The sequence below is a fragment of the Myotis daubentonii genome, chromosome 2 (assembly GCF_963259705.1).
Source record: "Myotis daubentonii chromosome 2, mMyoDau2.1, whole genome shotgun sequence".
NCBI lineage: Eukaryota > Metazoa > Chordata > Mammalia > Chiroptera > Vespertilionidae > Myotis > Myotis daubentonii.
In genome coordinates this window covers 55,515,110-55,536,489 of record NC_081841.1, presented here as the reverse complement: position 1 = coordinate 55,536,489, position 21,380 = coordinate 55,515,110, and the positions used below count along the sequence as shown (strand labels likewise).

Genomic DNA, 21,380 nt, shown 5'->3' with positions numbered 1-21,380 from the left:
GTTCGTTATATCATTGTAACCACTTAATTTCTAAATTTACATTATAATTTCAGATACACATGAAGGATGAATAGAATGCTAACTGGCTTCTTTTTCCTGTATTATGAGTCTTATTTTGTTGATATTATTTTTGAGCATTATGTATAGTCTTTAGCAAGAAGAAGTGACTCTATTTCTAACTGCTCCTTGTCATTAACCATCATTAATTATTTATGTACAATGATAACTATGAAAATATGTCCTATCTGAGTACATAATCTTTAGGCTTCCTGGTACTTTTTCCTTCACTGAATAAAATGGGATTTCCCAGGAGACATTAATTAGTTTGCTATATGAATGATTTTTTACTCAGTTGCTTTAAAATATATCCTACAAATAACAGCCATCTGAGTCTGGAAAATTGATTCCTTTGTTTCTATGGACATGTGTCTTATAAAATCCCATGTGATACATATAGCAAAATCAATCTTGCTATGAAGGCACGAACACAGGAAAATGGACACTAATACAGGGGAATCTATGAAAAAAACACACAACCCAAATAAGGGAAATGATGCAGAGTTGACACCACTAAGATGGAAACAATAATAAAGTTACCCACCAACATTATATAATGTCAGTCCGCCACATATACTTACCTCATGTATTAAACCTTCAAGGTTTCTTAAGAAATAGATTAACAATGAAAACCTTTTCCTTAGATGATCCTTCTACTCCCAAAGGAGTGATCTCTCTCTGAGCCTTATACCAATCAATAGCTTATACAAGGAAAGAAAAATAGTGCTTTGCTTCCCAACTCTCTGAGGTTTTTTTCAAACCCCCTCATTCTCTTTCTCTACGCAATTCTATTTTTGCTTTTGTTAGATAAGATCAATTTATTAATGATTTTTCTTATATGCAAGTTATAAAGATTAATAAACAGAAACCTCATTGAAATTAGCGTTGGGCGGGTCTGTAGGTGAAGATCACACCCTACCACTCATGGTCTTACCTCCAACAAGATGTTTTTCTATTCTACTCTCCTAACAGGAAGAAGGAAGATTTCCTCAATAGGCAATCACTCAGCCAATGAAAGGCTGTTAAAAATCAGCCAAAGAAAAGCCACTAGATGTTAAACTGCCATGTAATTTTTGTTTACAAAAACCCATCTGAATTCCCACTTTTCTCTATAAAAGAACCTCCTCTGTTTTGTTTCTTTGGATGAGCGCAAGTCTGGCCATTAGATCACATGCCCCAAATTGCAATTGTTTATGGTCTAAATATTTAAATTTATTGAAATAAAATATCATATGTAATGAAAATATTAAGGGTGTTATTACTGGTTACAGTTTTAAATATATTAACAAGAAATCCAACATTTTAATCCAAAAATGACACCACCTTGGTGTCATAGAAACAAAAATGAAATTAAATGTTGAATACCAAATTGTTATTTCTTATTGTTCCCAAATAAATCTTTTTTTTTCTGGCGAAATATCCGGCTGTGTATTTGTTTAAGGCCAACAAAGTGAAATTGTATGCTAAAAATTTACTATGGTTTACATAATCGTTGCTTTGTCTTAAATTTGATTTATCTTAGAAATATTTCCCCCCCAATTACTCTAGGGCTATAAAAAGGACAGTAAGTAGAACAAACTATGAAGTAACTAAAAATTGACAACTTTGCTGTCATCTCTTTTTTCATACTTCCTCCTTTGAATACACAACAGGCAAAAATAGTCTTAGTGAAATACACTTTTCAATTTTGGAAAAATGTTGTTTTATTCTTGGACATTGTAGAGAGAGCAGTTATTTGAGAGTTTAATCAAAAGGACCAGAATAGTATGTGAATGTGTGTGATCACGCTTCCATAACCTTAAATGGGACATACTTCTTGTACCAATACAGTTTTATTATACCTCTGCAGAGTACTTCTTTTTTTTTTTAAAACATATTTTATTAAGTTTTACAGAGAGGAAGAGAGAGGGATAGAGAATCAGAAACATCAATGAGAGAGAAACATCGATCAGCTGCCTCCTGCACACTCCCGACTGGGAATATGCCGGCAACAGAGGTACATGCCCTTGACCGGAATCGAACCTGGGACCCTTCAGTCCGCAGGCTGACGCTCTATCCACTGAGCCAAACCGGTCAGGGCTGCAGAGTACTTCTTAAGCAACACACTCTTAGGCTCTCAAATGATTGCCAGGTATATTTAAAATCATGTTTTCTCCCTAGTTTCCTCTTTCCCCAGCCTTTGGCAAACAGTATTCTTCTTTCTATTTCTAGTAATTTGCTTTAGGTACTTAAAAAAATAGAATCATATGGTAAAAGATGGAGAGAGAGAAAGAGAGAGAAAGAGAGAGAGATAGAGAGAGAGAGAGAGATACTATTTTCAATCTTGCTATCTTGTGCAACAAAAAGTGTCTCTCTCTTAGTCATTACTCTAATGAATAATTTAGATATTAAGGGGACATTTCTGTTAAACTAATAGATGCTTAGGAAGGATGGAATTGTTTCTGCTTAAGTTTTTAATAATAAAAGGATATTATCTACTTAGGAAGTGTTCAAACTTGCCCTGGCTGGGTAGTTCAGTTGGTTAGAGTGTAGTCCTGATACACCATGGTTGCAGATTCCATCCTGGGTCCTGGCACATACAAAAATCAACCAATGAATGCATAAATAAGTGGAATAACAAATTGATCTTTCTTTCTCTCTCTCTCTGAAATCAATCAATAACACTTGTTTTAAAAAAGAAATTGTTCCCATCCTTAAGGTTTGGCTCAGTGGATAGAGTGTTGGCCTGGGGATGGAGGCATGAGGTTTGATTCCAGTCAAGGGCACCTGCCTGGATTGCAGGCTCGATCCGCAGCCGATCAATACTTCTCTTGCATAATTGATGTTTCTATATCCCTCTCCCTTCCTCTCTGAAATCAATAAAAAAATATATATTTTATCTTGTTGGAAGATACCCATTGTCTTCACTATCAGAGAAGTGCTAACAAGGATTGTGAACGCTGGTGAAACTTGAGCCCTTGCAAGGGCCAGAGCTATGCACGAATTGTTTAGTTGAGCCAATGGTGGCTCAAGCAATTTCCTGACCAAATAGTCTCAGAGTAATTCTTTGCTAATATTTACTGACCTTTAAGATAGTCTGTCTGTTACCAGAATTGCCTGCCTGACTAAGGGCTATAGGTGTATCCAAAATTGGATAAAAGTTTGGCAAGGCCTGGGCACCAGTGGAAGTCCTTCCCCTTGCATCAGGCTTCCCACCTGGACCCCAATATTTCCAAATTATTATTTCTTGTCTCATCTCTGTCATTTGAGCGCGGCCCTTCTCCAGATCCCAAACGCTGAACCATACGGGAAATGGCTCACACATTATTTGAAAAAGAAAAGAAAAGAAATTGATCACATTTTAAACAATGTAATATTCTTTTGGGGTATAAATTCCAGGGATTTGGAAAGTATATTTCTGTATGTTCTTGATATTGCACTACATGGGTGACTACTTATGGATTAAAAAATATAACCCTGGCTGTGCCCTTAGTCTTAGAAAGGACTACATACAATTTTGACTACAATTTTCCATATTAAAAGTTGATATAAGCTTAATTAACCATGTTACAGAAAGATATGCCAACAAATATTTTTCTTATCTCTCAAAAGGAAAAGTAGCTCACATATCTACCTTATGACACTTATTCTTTTGATAATTTTCATGGTTTCCACCGGCAGCTCCTCACTGTTTTTCACTGCGCCATGTTCAGGGAGACATGCCTCTCCGCTGGTCTAAAAGGGTTATCAACCTACCCTTACTCTCCAGGGATCTTCTGGAGCCTCTCCAGTTCTTTGAATTTCTCATTTTCATATCATATTAAGACTCTCATTAGTTGATCTTTCTTACTGTAAGTGCTGGAAACATTTTCCTTTGATCTCTGTCACAAAGGGAAGAAAATCCAAGGTAAGAGGGGGACAATAACAACACTTCCTCTGGGTTTTGGAAGAGCTATGATGATCCGAGCAGGAAGTTGGCTTTCCTACTCCCCAAATAATTATATTTATGTTTTTCTGCTCAGTCTTCTGGAGGTGCACTGGGATCACCTGAGTGAATAAAATAAAAAATCCTTGGAGACCCAGGTTCTAATGTGACTAATAAATCTTTTGCATCATGAACTTTGGCAAAGCAACTAAAATAGAAGCATCAGGAATGCTGTCCTTTGAGACACTAAGACAGAACAATAGCATTAGACAGAGGCCAGGTGCTCATCCTAGTAATAAGGGAAAATAGCACAAGCCTGATATAAGTATAAGCAATTTTAATAGCTGAAATATTCTGGTTTACCTAATTTCCCATGATATAATTGCTTGTAAAGTCTTTATTTAAAATGAAAATACACATTGAGACAAATTCCTATGTATTCAATGATATTATAGATTAAATTTATATTTTTTAGTCATAGAAACATTTATCTACTTTTAAAAACCTGGAGATATATGACATGCATATTCTTTATTTTGCAAATGATGAAATTGAGGTACTGAGGGGTTATGTAACTTGCCCAAGGTTACATAAGCAGTATGTGTAGATAGGTTAGCATTTGGTCTCTCTCCTATGGCACCATTCCATTAATGATTGAATAATGTGTATGCAACCCATATTAGAAATGTTCTCAAAATCCAGACATTTCTTTAGCTCTGCGGGCATAGTTCTGCATTCATGAATCAATTGTTCTGAACTAGTCAATCCTGACATAAAGATACCAGAAGCGGTGTGTGTCAACAAAATAAGAATTTTAGGTAATGAGAATTTTAGAATTCTAGGGAGGTAGGTACTCAATCTCCTGAGAGATATTTACGTGTGTAGGTCAACATGGTGTGCTGCTACCCATACTGCCATTTGAGAGAACATGTATGGACCTTGAAAATATTATACAAAGCAAAATAAGTCAGAGTAAGTTAAGAACCATGTGATTTCACTCACATGTGGGACATAAAACTGAAACTCATGGGCACAGACAATAATATGGTGGTTACCAAAAGAACGGGGTAGGAGATTAATAACGGGTAAAGGGGATCAAACGTATGGTGATGGAAGAAGATTTTAGTTTGGATGGTGGGCAGACAATGAAAAATTTATCAATTTTGTGATATTCTGAAGTAGCCAGGTTTGGTTTCATTGATATTTTTAATTTTATTTTTCTGGTTTCTATTTCATTGATCTTTATTATTCCCTTTCATGTTTTCTGTGATACTGAAAAGAATGAGTACAGTATTCTGTTGATGTTGGATGGAATATTCTAAAAATTTCATTTAGATCTATTTGGCTCATAATGTTGTTCAAGTATTCCATATCTTTACCTGATTTATTTTAAAAATTTTTTATAAGTTATTGAAAGTATTGAAATGTTTGACTCCAATTGTGCAGTTGAGTGCTAAGTTCAACTTCATAGTGTTAAGTTAAACTACATTTGTCAAGCTGGTACATTTGCTAATATTGGTTGGTTTTGAGTATGTAATTGGTAAAAATCAATGAAATAATTCTGTAAAAATCTATCGAGTATACAGAATTACAATTAACTTTATTGTATACTTTATTATTTGTAACATATTTGTAAAATTTATAATATGTCTGTGTATTCTTTTCTGATTACTAGTTGATAAAACTTACTAGCACACTATTTCTCTCTGCTCATATACATTGAAGGACCTGGACTTTATTGAGCACTGGATTGCTTGAATAATGTCTCCATCCATGAATGCAAGCAAGTATTTGGATTTATGTAGAATCTCCGAAGTAACAACTGCAAAAATGTAGTCTTGTCATGTAAAGACAGAGAAAAAAACATGATTCTGGAATAGCAGGATAATTCATGTCTAAGCTGCCTAATAAGAGAGTCCATCATACTTCTCAGTTCTCACTGAAGTTACCATCAAATTGAGCAAAAACGCTTTTTACAAGCAAATGTAACAAATGATTTTGCTAACACACAAAAATTTAAATATTATATGGATGCTTTAGACATTAATACTCTCCAACACTTTATTAATTTTTACCTGTGTTTGATTAAGAGTAACGCTGTTTCTTTAAGTACTTGTTAAAAATAGTCACTTTTAAAAAAAATATATTATTACTGATTTCACAGAGGAAGGAAGAGGGAGCGAGAGATAGAAACATCAATGATGAAAGAGAATCATTGGTGGGCTGCCTCCTGCATACCCCCCACTGGGGGGTCGAGCCTGCAACCCTGGCACTTGTCCTGAATGGGGATCAAACCGTGACCTCCTGGCTCACAGGTTGATGCTCAATCTATGAGACTCACCTGTTGGTCAGAAGTCACATTTTAATGGTGAGAAAAGAGAATCCAAGCACTGAGAATGAAAAGAAAAAAAAGTGGGAGGGGGGGCAGGACATCTGTAATACTTTTAACAATAAAGTAAATTTAAAAATAAAATAAAATGTTTAGTAAAAAAGAATATTAAGGATGAGTGTCCTGATGGTAAATTAAATGATCGTATATGTTCAGCATCATTGTGAAAGAAGATAGAAAAGAGGCAAATGGAAGAATATTGAATGAAGTTTGTTCTCAAAAGCATAAAGCTATAATTAAGAAATTTTATAGAAAAGATGTGTGTCAAGGTTTGAACAAAGTTAACACTTACATCCACACCCTCAGTGTCCAAAAATTTCTGAATGAGATATATATATTTGAAAAATAATGAAACCATTCAAACACTGAAACACATTTTAGGGGATCCTTGGCAGACCAGAAAATGCAAGAACTGTCTGGGAGATAGAAATCATAGGTTTTAATTGCCAAAAAAGTCAACAGAGAGGCAATTGGATCTTAGGAAACCTAAAGATAGTCCAGGTTATTCCCAAGAGAACCTCATATGAGCTCCAGGCTCAGCATCAACAAATTTAAAGAAAGTAATGGGCTATGGAGCAATCATCAAGGTAGTTTATCAGAGATGTTTTCTGATAAAAGTAGTGGGGTCCTACATGAATATCAATACCATATTTGTAGTAACTTTGAAATTTGGCCCCCAAAAATCATTAAACTGCCGGGAGCTGGTCCATCCTTGCTGCTTGACACAGTCGCTGCAGGGAAGAAACATCTGCACAGCATATGTTTCAAGGGACCTGGCGTATATGGCATACTGTTCTTAATATGTTTGCTCCCCTTCTTAGCACTATGTGTTTTAACCAAGGTCACCTCTCTGAGAAAGGTTGTTTCCCCCGGTGGGGATTTTTACCTGGAGTTAGGGATTAGCAGGACTAAGAAATGGAATAAATCAGTAAAACCCCTTACCTAAGTGCCAGGCTGGTAGTTAATCACTGTAACTATGAACAATCATGCTTAAGCTACATAATCTTTACTTAGGATAATCTCCTTCAGTTACTTCCTTGTCACTTAACAGAAAAATAGAGTAGCAAACTTGGAAGGGTTAACCTTTGGAATAGAATGGATAGGATTAAAATCAACTGGTATAAATACAGATGTAACAAGAGAATAAAAGATAGAAACTGGCTGGAAAACCTGGTTGGGGAACCTGGCTGGGGAACCTGGCTGGAGAACCTGGCTAGAGAACCTGGCTAGGCTGCTGGCCAACTGAATACTGTCTCCGTGTCATTCCTTCTTCGCCGATTCCATCCACACCTTTGGGAACCCCTGGACCTGTTGGGGCTGGACCCCAGCATTAAAAAACGATATGTTATAATATTAAAGGATGGAATTGACATTGAAGATATAACATCTTTGTCCCAAGTAGCATAGATGAATATTCATAATGTAAAAACCATAGGAGAGATGAGGGCAAATATAAGGACATTAGATTTAAGAGACTTTAATTCCAGAAAATCTTATTTTAATATTTTGTGCATATCTTCTGGGAGAAAAATATTTTTAGAATTCCTTGGTGATAATTTTAACTTTTGATTGGTATCCAAAGGAAAATATCCCTTAAACTATATTCTTGCATTTTTAAAAAATGTCATTCTCATCTATGTAACATCAAATTAATCATGCTCAGAAATTTCAGGGCATGTAAATTTTAAAAGGTAGTTGTGCCAATAAGTCCAAAATGGTATAAATAGAGAATAAAACTTGAAGGGAAAGGAAGTATAGAAGTGGATGGAGAAATATAACAATATTAATATTATGTTAGGCATACCGTTTCATTTAAATAAAGTTCAGGCCATAAATTTATGATGAAAATTTATTTGAGAAACATTTTTTGACCAAGTTCTTAAAGGACTGCTTTACCTGCTGGTTTCTTAAGGAGTAAATAAATGGATTTAGCATTGGGGCAACAGAGGTATTGAGCACTGCTATACCCTTGGTGAAAGCTACTCCTTCTTTTGCTGAAGTTTTGACATACATGAAAATGCAACTGCCATAAGAAATAGAGACAACAATCATGTGTGAGGAACAAGTGGAAAAGGCCTTTTTCCTTTGCTCAGCAGAGGGGATTCTCAGAATCATTTTAAGGATGAATACATAGGAAAGAATCACTAATGTTAAGGTTACCATGAGCGTGAATACCGCCAGAAAAAAGGCCAGGAGCTCTAGGAATGCTGTGTCTGTGCAGGAGATCAGTAGTATCGGAGAAGAGTCACAGGTGAAGTGGTCAATGATGTTGGAGTCACAGAAATCCAGTTGAAGTCCCATGATCACAGGTGGGAAGATAATGAGAAATCCAGCCAGCCAAGAACTAATTACAAGCAGGTTGCAGATCCTGCTATTCATTATTACTGTGTAGTGCAGTGGCTTACAGATAGCCACATACCGATCATAGGACATAGCAGTCAAAAGGAAAAATTCTGTTGAACCAAGGAGAATGAAGAAAAATTCCTGGGCCATGCAGGAATTATAAGAAATGGTCATATCCCCTGTTGCAATGCTGACCAGGAATCTAGGAATAGAAACTGTGGTAAATAAGATTTCTAGGAAAGAGAAATTCCTAAGGAAAAAATACATGGGGGTTTTGAGGTGTGAATCTATCAAAGTAAGGGTGATAATTGTCATGTTTCCAGTTATACTCAGTATATATGTGAAAAACAGAAATAGAAAAATTAAAACATTTAACTGTGGGTCATCTGTTAATCCCAGAAGAATGAACTCTTTTACAGATGTTTGATTTTTCATTTCTTATTGTTAACTTCTTCCCATCTGTAAATGCAAACAAAAAACTATGATTTAGTGAGTATAGGATTACTTTCTTTTTTTAATTGGGACCATCAAACCTATACACACACACACACACACACACACACACACACACACACACAGAGTACATATATATTACAAAATAAGTAAACAGAATGTAAACTTTTTTATGAATTAAATAATAAAATAATGCTTTTTTTTTGAAGAGATTCTAACAGCCAAAGGTAAGGCACCTAAGTTATCAGCTGATTAGAAAACGGAAAAAAATGAATGAGGTGAGAAATGAAAAAATTCTTGCAATTATATAATCCCCTGTGGAGAAATTTTACTGCTGAAACCCAAACACTCTGTTGCCTTATCTTAATTGTCAGTCTTCGATGCTTATTTTGGAGCATTTAATCAATTTCACAACTTGTTTGTGCCTTTGATTTCCATATGTAATAGCATACTTACATAATGTGTTGGTGGAACTTGGTGAGGTGATCCTGGTTGCATAGAGTGAGATGGAACATATGGAAGAATAAGTTCAGTACCAAATTGTTCTTGAAGTAGGGAGGCCCTGATAGAAAGGTGACATAGTCCCAGTTGCTGGTAGAAGGTGCTACATCCAGACTGTAAGCAAAGTATTCAAGAAATCTTGCAACTCGTGATCAAGTAAACTGATGAACAAAAATAGATCCAGAGACAGAGAAGCATGGAACACGCTGTCAAACCTCACAGGGAAGACAGGAAGGGGTTTGTTAAGAGATCAACTAAAGGACTTGTATGCATGCAAAGAAGCATAACCAAAGGACACAGACACTAGGGGCATGAGGGAATGTTCTGGGGGCTGGGAGGGGCTGGGGAGAGGTCAATCAAGGGAAAAGGAGACAGAAGTAATACTTTAAACAATAAATAATTTAAAAAAAGAGAGTTGGTCACATTGTGGCTAAAGCTCTATGGGCAGTTTCAAGTAGTTAATCTATATTAAGTCTGAAAGACCAAACATAAAGCCCTGTCTTAAATTTGAACTGATGACACAACACAATCAGAGGCTGTATTTCCTTGGAATGTGGGTAACACTGCCTAAAAAACTAACTATATAAAATAAAAATAAAAATGTGGGATCAGAAAAATATTTAGCATTGAAATAGGTAAATGGAGGTGAGAAACTTCTGTATTTTGCTGGTTAATTAAGTAAAACTCTTAGTTCATAAGAAAAAGGATCAAAAACATGAGTTAAAATCAAGAAATAACAGCTATGGAAAAGAGGTGAGCTTCATGGCATAGGAGTGAAAGTTTGTAGAAATAAAAATCTCACAATATAAAGAACTATCTGAAGTTGCACAATCCAAAGCCAAGCATTTAATTAGCTCTTGTTTTCCAAAATTTACATAAATATAACTTTCCAACTTTAAATGCTAGAACAATCTTACTTGATCTTAGTAACTTTAGTATAAGAAAGATGGAATATATATATATTTACATTCTTTACCTTGCAGCAGGAACCCTGGTTTTCTAACTACTGTTTTGAAAACAGTGTCGTTTTATTTTATTTTTTTCTCAAAAGAGTCACAGGGGATTCTTGCAAAGAAATGGAATTAAAATGTCTCTAGAGAGGAATGCTACTGATGAATACACTCTAACTTGAGTTGAATAATTTTAATTAGGTATCCTTGGGAAATTATATTTTAAAAACATCAAACATCAGAGACTTGTATAGTACAAACAACAATTAGAAGTTTAAACCCACCTTAGACTGCTTGGCCAAGCCATCGAAAAATGCTAAGGCAATATAATCCAGTTACATATAAACTTGTGAATAAGCAGATAATAGCAAGAGGAAAAGGCCACAAGTATAAAAAATGACCTACTTAAATATTTTATTTATTAAAAATATATTGAGTGTACATTTTAGGCACGATATAGTTAGTAGATAGGCACAACATCAAAATACAGTAACAATCGAGAGACTAATATCTATACCAGGGGTCCTCAAACTACGGCCCGCACGCCACATGCGGCCCGCCGAAAATATTTATCTGGCCCGCTGGGTGTTTTTGCCACCTCTGTCTGTCCTGCTTAGCAGCCAACTTGTCCCAGGCCCGCAGTGCGCATGTGTGGAATGTCTGAGGGACAGTGAACTGGCCCCCTGTTTAAAATGTTTGAGGACCTCTGATCTACACTAGTAAAAGAGAAACATGCAAGTTGACTATAATTGCGACATAGTCCCTCCACTACACCCACCAACCAATTAGAGAGAGTATGCAAATTAACCCAACAAAGATGGCAGTTAATTTGCATGAGCAGGAGTGGAGCAAATAATGAAGACATCTTAGAAGCAAGGCAAGCACTGCAGAAGGGAGCTAAGCGGCAGAGAAGGGAGGGAGCCATAGCGGAGACAGGAGCGGAGCCGAGGCAGCGGATACAGGAGGGAGTGAGGCAGAGGAGAAGGGAGTGAAGCTCGCCCTGTCGGGCTTCTCTCCCCTCTCCGCTTCACTCCAGATCCAGGAAGCCCTATTCTTGCAGGAATCTTCCTGCTTCAGGCCTCTAGTATTACGATAAAACTCATGAGATCGGTTTACCTGAAAAATCTCATTAAGTATTGTTTCTTTCCCATTAAAAAATGAAGCAAGCAAAGTTCAAATATTGTTCTATTATTTTTATCTAATTTTTCCTACTAGACAGTTGGAATCTGGTACATTTTATTTTGAGTATGTTTTCTACACATGACAAAGTCGAACTCTTTGTCCTTAGAATTATATATTTGTATTTTCTGGACTTACATTTTTGGTGAGTGATACAAAAGAATATTTTCACAGCACATCAGCAAACAGAATCCTTGCAGAATTCAAAGAAAGTGATTATTTTCAGTATTTTTCTTGTTTTTATTGAAAGTGATTGCTAAATAATTCATTCTATTCCGAATGTGTGACTACAGATTAAACAAATTAAATTCAGAAATAGAGAAAATTTTGTGTAACTCCTGATTCAAAATTCAATATATATATATTTGAAGTGTTTGAATTTGTCTATTACAATAGTACCACAACCAATAATTATAAAAAGTTTTTATTGAAAAATTGCCTGGTGTATAATCCTATCCTATAATAGACAAACATGGTAATTAACCATACCTCTGAGATGCTTCCCATTGGCTAACCAGGGCGATATTCAAATTAACTGCCAACCAAGATGGCGGCCGGCAGCCAGGCAGCTGAAGCGAACAGGAGGCTTGCTTGCTCCAGTGATGGAGGAAGCCAAGGTTCCCCGCCTGCCACTGCAGGCCTCTGAGCTGCAGCCTAAGCAACTACGTTGCAATTATAGAAGCTAAATAAACCCCAGAAACCTGCTTTCGGCCGTCAGAGCTGAAGCGAGCAGGACCGAAACAATGTTTTACAATTATAGAACCCAAACAAACCCTAGATTCCTGCTTTCAGCAGCCGAGGCCTCAAGCTAGAGCCGGCCTCAGAGCTAAAGCCGGCTCTCAGCTCCAGTGACAGCCATAGAAGGTAAATAAATCCCAGATTAAAAGAAAAAAAGAAAAAAAGGAGAGGTTGGGAGCTTCAGTCGCCCGCCAGCCTGAAAATGGCCCTCAGCCCCTCACCCAGACTGGCCAGGCAACTCAGTGGGGACCCCCACTCTGAAGGGGGGGCGACCAGCTGCAAACAGACATTATCCCCTCATCCAGGCTGGCCAGGCACCCAAGCGGGACCCCCACCCTGATCCAGGACACCCTTCAGGGCAAACCAGCTGGCCCCCACCCATGCACCAGGCCTCTATCTTATATAGTAAAAGGGTAATATGCAAACTGACCCTAACAGCAGAAAGACTGGGAATGACTGGTCACTATGACACACACTGACCACCAGGGGGCAGACACTCAATGCAGGAGCTCCCTCTGGTGGTCAGGGCACTCTCATGTGGGAGGAGCTCTGCTCAGCCACAAGCCAGGCTGATGGCTGCCAGTACAGCGGTGGTGGAGGGAGCCTCTCCTGCCTCCTCAGCAGCGCTAAGGATGTTTGACTACAGCTTAGGTCTGCTCCCTGCTGGCAAGTGGGCATCCCCCAAGGGCTGCTGGGCTGCCATAGGGATGTCTGATTGACATCTTAGGCCCAATCCCCTAGGGAGCAGGCCTAAGCCAGCAAGTGGTCACCCCCGAGGGGTCCCAGACTGCGAGAGGGCACAGGCCGGGCTGAGGGACCCGCTACCCCCAAGTGCACAAGAGAGAGAGAGAGAACACCCAGTAAAGAGGGTGGGGGCAGAATCTGTGGAGACTGAGCTGATATAACAGGCAATGCTTTCTATATTTTAATTGAGGGTACCAATAGTTCATTTAAATTACCATTTTCAACCTAATCTGATAACATTTATCTTTAATAACTATTATGCATTACTCATCATAATTTAACATTGTGTGTCCCTATCTTTATCAACTATTTTTAAATCTAAATTTGTAATTATATCTTGCTTATATCATCAGTTTTTCCAGTATACATGCATTATCTCTTCTTTTCCATTGCTTATTTTCTATCCGATTATAATACTAAGATCCCACATTTTGGACTTTTCTTTAGTTGTTTTCCAGATATATTAAATTCTTTTTCATTAGTAAAAATTGTTCTGAATTTTGATAGTTTTTTTTATCTTTGTTCTATTAACACAACTTTTGATGCAACATCAGATTTTTGAATTTTTATATATTTGACTTGTAATTCCATTTTAGTTCTTTTTTTTGCAGAACTCTCTTGTTACCAATCTTTCTTTTAAGCCTTTAAAATATATGTTCATGCCCTAACCAGTTTGGCTCAGTGAATAGAGCGTCAGCCTGCGGACTGAAGGGTCCCGAGATCGATTCCCATCAAGAGCATGTACCTTGGTTGCGGGCACATCCCCAGTAGGGAGTGTGCAGGAGGCAGCTGATGGATGTTTTTCTCTCATCGATGTTTCTAACTCTCTATCCCTCTCCCTTCCTCTCTGTAAAATATCAATAAAATATATTTAAAAAATAAAATAAAATATATGTTCATTGCAAGATGTTTCATCATTTTGTGTATCCACAAGAATTATATCCTTACAGAGATAGACACTTCAGAGGAAATTTTAATCAGGTCATCTTTTTATTTTTACTCATTTATTTATGCATTTATTTATGAATGTCCTGTTATTTAGGAAGAGTCTTATTTATTTTCCTCTTGAAGACTTTAAAGATTGTATAGCCTTAAGACACTCTTAGAGCCCATCAAAACTTTCCTGTTTTAATTTAAGCCCATTTATTTGTGTTTGTTATTTTTTATGGACTTCTATAATCAAAATTCTGAACCAAAGAATATAGATCTCCCTACATGTGAAACATACAGACTTATAATTTATGTTAACTGGTGACTTCATGTATCCATGCAATTAAATACTATAGGACAAAAGAACAATAAACCAATCATACATACAAATACATGAATAAATCTCCAAAATATTTTGCAAAGTGAAAAAAGTGAAGCTCGAGAGCTAAATATTATATGATTCCTTTTCTATGTTCTATGACATCAACAAACAATACACACACACACATTCACACACACACACACACACACACCATAGGACAATGGATCAGTGGATTATTCAAGGTCTGTGGTTGAAGGGCAGGGGTTGACTACAATAGAGAATAAGGAAACTTTTGGACTGATGGATATATATATATATATCTATATATGTGTGTGTGTGTGTGTGTGTGTGTGTGTATTTACTATGCTTGTGTATGCACAACTACATACATTTTTTAAGTTCTATAAAAGCATATATCTGAAATTTATTATTTGCAATATTTACTTCACTAAACCAGAAAACCAGAAAAGAAAACAAAAACAAAGAGTTACTCTTGATGATGTGAAAAGCAGTGCCAATATATTTGATGTGTCTTTTGAGATCAACATGTTTTGAGACAAAAGCAGAGGGTTTCTATGTTACTGATGGTGTTTGGTACATTACCCTGGGAAATAGATGTATCTATTTTGTGGGAGTTATTTTAATTTGATGTCATTGACTTCATATGTTTTTCTCTATGCGGTACACATTTAACAATAAAAAGCAAAAAGTATAGATGTGAGTGTTTTATTATAAATAGCAATATTTCTATCATATCCAGATTATCTAATTTTGAATCTACTTATGTTTTAATAAAAATGTTAAATTAAACTTTGAAATAAGTCACAGTTTATTCTCAGATTACTTTTAGGTATAATGAATTAAAAGTTGTAAAGTAGTGTTTTTCACTTATGAATGTGAGTGCACTTTTTTGTGTAGAAACCGACTTTGATGTCCAGCTCTTCCCCTTACAAGCGTGACATCTTTTGAAATTTAATTCTACTGGAGTTCCTGTCCTCTGAAGCCTTTGCAACACTGTGTGATCATAGGAACATTATTTTATCTCATGGTTGGTGGTTGGGGAACAGAGTAACAGGAAAGGCAAGCTGATTTTACCTGGAATATTGCATTGATAATAAGATGATTGTGAGTATTAAATAAGATAATACAATATAGTGATTGAGTAATTTTAAATGCCTTTTGCATTGTTAGCGTTCAATACATGGAGCTCATTGTGATCCAGGTTAATGCAGTTTGGTTTAGTAGTTCATACTTTGGCCTAAGGTTTTTCTGGTTGTTGTTATCAAAATAAAAACAAAACTTTTGAAATGCTATTGCATGAGTAATACTGTCCCTTACATGGTTATGATTGACTATATAATATTGTTCCAAGCCTTATGATGTGTCCAGATTATGTAATTTATATGTTGAATCAAGCTTCTAGGCTGGACATTGATTTCAGTGAGCTTATAGAAGATTCATTTTATTTTGGAAGAGATGAATCATTTGCTAAGTATTTTAAAGAAATCAGGAAGCAGCAACCTAAGGAATGGGGCAGCTCTAAAGACAGGCCTTTCTTCCCTGATAGCCTCTTCTCTCCACTTCCCATTTTTCCCGATTAATTTTGAGATGTACCTGCCATTTTATACCAAGTCATCCATATTAATTCAAAGTATTCTCTTTTAAGGCAGCTCAACGGGGAATATAATGACATTCTCAAATGTGCAGAAAGGCTGCATGGGACTCAGTCTTTGGAGAATAACAAATTCAACCCCAAGTATGGCTAAGGACTGGTGTTAGAAGAGATGATTTTATGTAATTAAATTCATTCCACATTTCTCACCTGATGTCATAATGAAATTAAAAATTCCTGCATGTAGTTTATTTCTTATTTCTACCTCATCCTAAAGCTGACCTTGGTAGCATTTGGGCTTTTATTCACTTACATTACTTGTCTTCATAAAAAATCTCACAATGAATTATGCCTCTTAAACAGATTCCTGAATGTCATTGCTTTGTTTCCCCCGCTCCCAAAGACTTGCTTTTTTTGCCCTACTCTCACCTCAAGAAAATTTCAAATTCCTTGAAAATGTCTTCTTATGTTTACTTTTCATCCTCAATACTAACATCTTAGTCTTGGATCTTAACATTCTTTGTTTGGACTATTGCAAACCCTAATCTTCCTTCAATCTGCCCTAGGGCATTGCAACCAGAGTTATTTTTCTACTTACTAAAACCCTTCGGTCATTCTCCTTTACTATAGGGCAAAAGCTCTACTTGATGCTTGGAAACAGTTTTAGGAAGTTTCTAAAATTGAGAATGATAATTTTTAATGTTAAATTTCACTGTGTGGTTATTATAGTAGTGCCAATATGTGACCCACAGTATATGCAGATGAGAGTTTCCTCTCTTTATTAAGAAGCTAAAGACCCATTGTATCATAACCTTCAAGTCATATAGAAAATACATGCATGTACTCACGCAGCTCCCAAATCCTTACATAAAGATTGAGTTTGTTTTAACACACACACACACACACACACACACACACACACACACACACACATTTTTGTGTGTCTATAAATTTGTATATATTATCTATACTAATAAAAGGGTAATATGCTAATTAAACTGGGAGACCTTCCAGTGGACCTTCCGATGTCCTTCCAGACAAAGCCATGGTGGTGGGGCCTAGGCAGAGGTGGTTAGGGGCAATCAGGCCAGAAGGGGAGGGCAGTTGGGGGTGATCAGGCCAGTGGGGGGGGCAGCTGGGCCAGAGCAGGCCAGCAGGGCGTGCAGTAGGGGGTAAGCAAGCCGGCAGTGGGGGGCAGAGGGGTGTAAGCATGCTGGCATGGGGGGGGCAGTAGGAGCCAAGCATGCTGGCAGGTGGGCAGTTGGGGGAGAGCAGGCCTGCAAGGGGGGTCAGTTGGGGCCGACCAGGCTGGCAAGGGGGCAGTAAGGGGTAAGCAGGCTGACAGAGGGGGGCAGTTGGGGTGATCAGGCCAGTGTGGGGGGGGGAAGGTGGGAGTGATCAGGCCAGCAGAGGGGGGCAGTTGGGGGCGAGCAGGCCGGAAGGGGAGCAGTTGGGGGAAAGCAGACCAGCAGAGGGGGCAGTTGGGGGTGAGTAGGCCACAGGGGGGGCCAGTTGGTGGCAAGCAGGCCGGCAGGGGGGATAGTTGGGGGTGAGCAGGCTGGGAGTGGGTGGCAGTTTGGGGTGATCAGGCTGGCAGGGAGGGCAGTTGGGGCGAGCAGGCCAGCAGGCAGAGTGGTTAGGGGCAATCAGGCAGGCAGGCAGGTGAGTGGTTAGGAACCAGTGGTCCCAGATTGTAAGAGGGATGTCCAACTGCTGGATGTCCACAGGGATCATGCCTAACCCAGCAGTTGGACATCTCCTGAGGGGTCCCAGATTGGAGAGGGTGCAGGCCGGGCTGAGGGACACCCCCCTGCATGAATTTTGAGCACCGGGCTACTAGTATGTATATATATTTAAGTGCAAGTATTTAGAAGTATAAATTATATGTGTATACATTTATGTATATGTCTATATCTAAGAACCTCTGGGGAATTTATTGATAATATTTTAATGTTTTTTTCTTTTCCTTTATTAAATAGTGAAGAATAGTAATGTTGAATCTATTGGGAAAGAAGAATTTTCCTCTACCCTACAAAGGCTCCATTGGTGGTCTAATAGTCAAATTTATTTGAGACAGATTCATGGGGGAAAATCAAATTTAATTTTGTATGTATAGGAACGTTACCTGCTTGGGAGTTTTGAGGCCGGAAAGGTACTGTGAGGTATAGATGCCACTTTGAATTAAAGAATGGGACAGGGGTTGGACCTTCAGAGGGAAAGATGGCAACTCAAAGAATAAGAAGAGTAGTTCAGTAATTAGATGCTTGTCCTGATATACAGGTGGGACATAATTATTTATTTCTGGCAATACCTCTTATTACAAGTAAGTGCCCCCCAATTTAAATTCTTTAATGGAGAGGTTAAGGTGTCTTGTGAGAACAGGGATTTTTGTTTAAATTAAATTTGTTGGGGTGACATTGGTCAACATGATCATATAGGTTTCAGGTATGGTTTCTATGTAATTAGAACCAACCACCCCTTGCTTGCCTGCCCTCTGAGATTCAACAGTCTGTTCGGTGCTTCTATGTCTCTAGATGTATTTTGTTCATCAGTTTATTTTATTCATTAGATTCCACATATGAGTGAAATCATGTGATACTTATATTTCTCTAACTGGCTTATTATTTTTACATTTAAGACAAAATAAGGGTTTCTAAACTTTTCTTATTGCTTGATTGCTACTGAGATTTTATGATCAGTAGCTTTTAATGATTTTAACTCTTTTTCCAGCCAATCGTCACTTGATATTTTGATGCCCAGGGACTCAACCGTCCATAAGTGACTACCACCCTGTTGAGAGCATTCTGTAGTATCCAAAATTTGAGGAATGACCCTTGGGAATATGAATTAATGAAGTTCAAATTTGCAATAATATTAATAAAGTCTCATTCTAAGTTACTATTTAACTTTATGCTTCTCAGAGTCAACTTTCAAGATAATTATGCCGGTCTCCCCTTCAAGATGGCGTGGTCTCTGTGGCAGAGCCGGTTGCTCTGGGAGAGATTTCAGCAGCTGCAGAGGCTGCCTGGCCAGGGGAGCCCGGTCCTCTAATCCCCAGCAGTCCCACGGAATATAGCTGTCCCTCACTCACAAATACAGACACTCTCCGCACGTCCAAGCATTCTCCTTTCATTCTCTTACTTGCACACTATCTTGCAGCCTGCCATCTGGTCAGCAGCTATCTTCATCTACTACTGAGATAATTATTGATGCAGATTCAGTGATAAGAATTAATGCAGAAAGAATTCATATATGATTTACACAATTTCCTCCAATGGCAATATCTTATAAGAATACAGTGCACTTTCACAGCCAGGTTATTGACAACGACACAATGAGAGTTCAAAAAAGTTTCATCACCACCAGGATCCCTCATTTTAAGCAAATAAAAACAAATCTTAGAATATATGACTTTTGGGATTGGCATTTTTCCATTTGACATAAGGCCCTGGAGATTCATCCAAATTGTTTTCTGTATCAATAGTTTGTTTCTTTATATACTTTATAGTAACCAACAATTGATGACAACCCAAATGTCCTTTAATATCAATAGTTTATTTCTTTATAATACAAGTAGTATTCCATGATATAGATATGTAATAGTTTGATCATATTTCAACTCTTGGAAGGACATCTGAGTTGTTGCCAATTTTGGTTTTAATAAAGTTGTTATGAATATTTATGTTTTATCAGGGATAAATGTCTAAGAAAAATGCAACCACTAGGTAGTATGGTGGGGTGTTCTTTCACTTAAGAATTACTTGCAGTTTTTCAATTATTTGGTGAATCTTAGAGTATCAGAGGTAAATACAAGGAAAGCTAACTAAGACTTTTACTCTTTGCAAAACATCTTTATGTTATGCTCTTCATCTTGCTAATATAAACTTGTACTAAATTTTACTTTAACGTAACACATGGCTATCTTCTTTATATTCAGAGAATAAAGGATTCATTTGCAACTAGAGAACAGACTTCTTTTGTAACAAGTATAAATTTGCATTAAATAGATCTAACTCATTGACAATCAATAGTTTCAATGGAAAAAATAATAAAGGTAAAATGAACCTTTTGATTAACAAAGTTTTCAAGTAGTCTATATGAAGGGATTTGTTGATTATTCACTTTTGTTTTACTATTCACCCAAGAAAGTAAAAACTTTGAGGCAGTAATCAAATAAAAAGGAACCTAGTTTGTATAACAAATATGTGCTGTTGTCTATTTTGGTTCTTAAAATATAAAATTAAAATGATTAGTATTCTATCAAAGAAATAAAATCAAATGCCAGCTTTTAATCATCTTAATAAATTATCTAACTTTGAGATATAGCATATTGAATTTTATTTTAAAACAGAAACATCCAGTATCTACTATAAATATCAGGAACAAAAAAGATTTAAAAAATAAGACAAAATATAACATAAGAATTAGTAAATGTACTTTCATTAAAAAAACACAAAAGAGAAAGGATACTTGATATCCAATATTTGATTATCCTATTAGGGTAAAGAATAAAAAGATGGCCCTAGCTGGCTTGGTTCAGAGATACAATGTTGGCCCATAAACTGAAGGGTCCTGGGTTCAATTCTGGTCAAGGGCATGTACTTTGGTTGCAGGCTCAATCCCAGGCCCTGGTTGGGGCGTGTGTGGAAGGCAACCAATCTATGTGTCTCTCTCACATTGATGTTCCTCTCTCCCTGTATCTCCCTCCTCTTCTACTGTCTAAAAATCAATGAAAAATATCCTCTGGTGAAGATTACCAGCAAAATAAAAAATAAAAAGGTAATTTTTGTAAGTGGAAATTGATCAGTTCATGGAGTAAGATTGGTGTAAAGGAAGCATGGCGAGACAATAAAAGGAAGTGCAGGGTCATGATTCAAGCAAGATATAATTAAATAATTGTAATGTGGGGGTTTTGTTGTTGTTGAATGGGAAGGGGAGCAAGTAGAGCATAGAGATAAGTAGAAATTACATGGGTCTAGACTTGGAATTTCTAAAAACATTAATAATAGATGTGAGTAATTTATTAGAAATTCTAAATCATTATTCTATCAAGAAGGGAGATCAAAACTCCTATGTACCAATTGGTAGTTATAGAATAGTCACAAAGATGTAAAGTATAGCATGGGGAATATAGTCAATAATATTGAAGTAACTGTTGGCTACTAGATTTATCAGGGTGATCACTTAATAAGTTATGTAATGTCTAATCACTGGGTTGTAGACCTGAAACTAATATAATATTGTATATTATATTAGTT

At 37.0% G+C, this 21,380-nt stretch overlaps 1 protein-coding gene across 1 annotated transcript; it reads right to left on the bottom strand.

Annotated features, from left to right (window-relative positions):
- Nucleotides 1–8,186: 8,186 nt before the first annotated feature.
- On the bottom strand, nucleotides 8,187–9,128 carry LOC132226139 (olfactory receptor 6C65-like). Its single transcript, XM_059681000.1, has one exon. It carries the CDS (start codon nucleotides 9,126–9,128, stop codon nucleotides 8,187–8,189), a length of 942 nt encoding a protein of 313 aa, XP_059536983.1.
- Between the last annotated feature and the right edge of the window lie 12,252 nt (nucleotides 9,129–21,380).

What these genes read in the sequence shown, in the direction of transcription:
- LOC132226139 (XM_059681000.1), bottom strand. Translation starts at nt 9,128, where the DNA reads ATGAAAAATCAAACATCTGTAAAAGAGTTCATTCTTCTGGGATTAACA.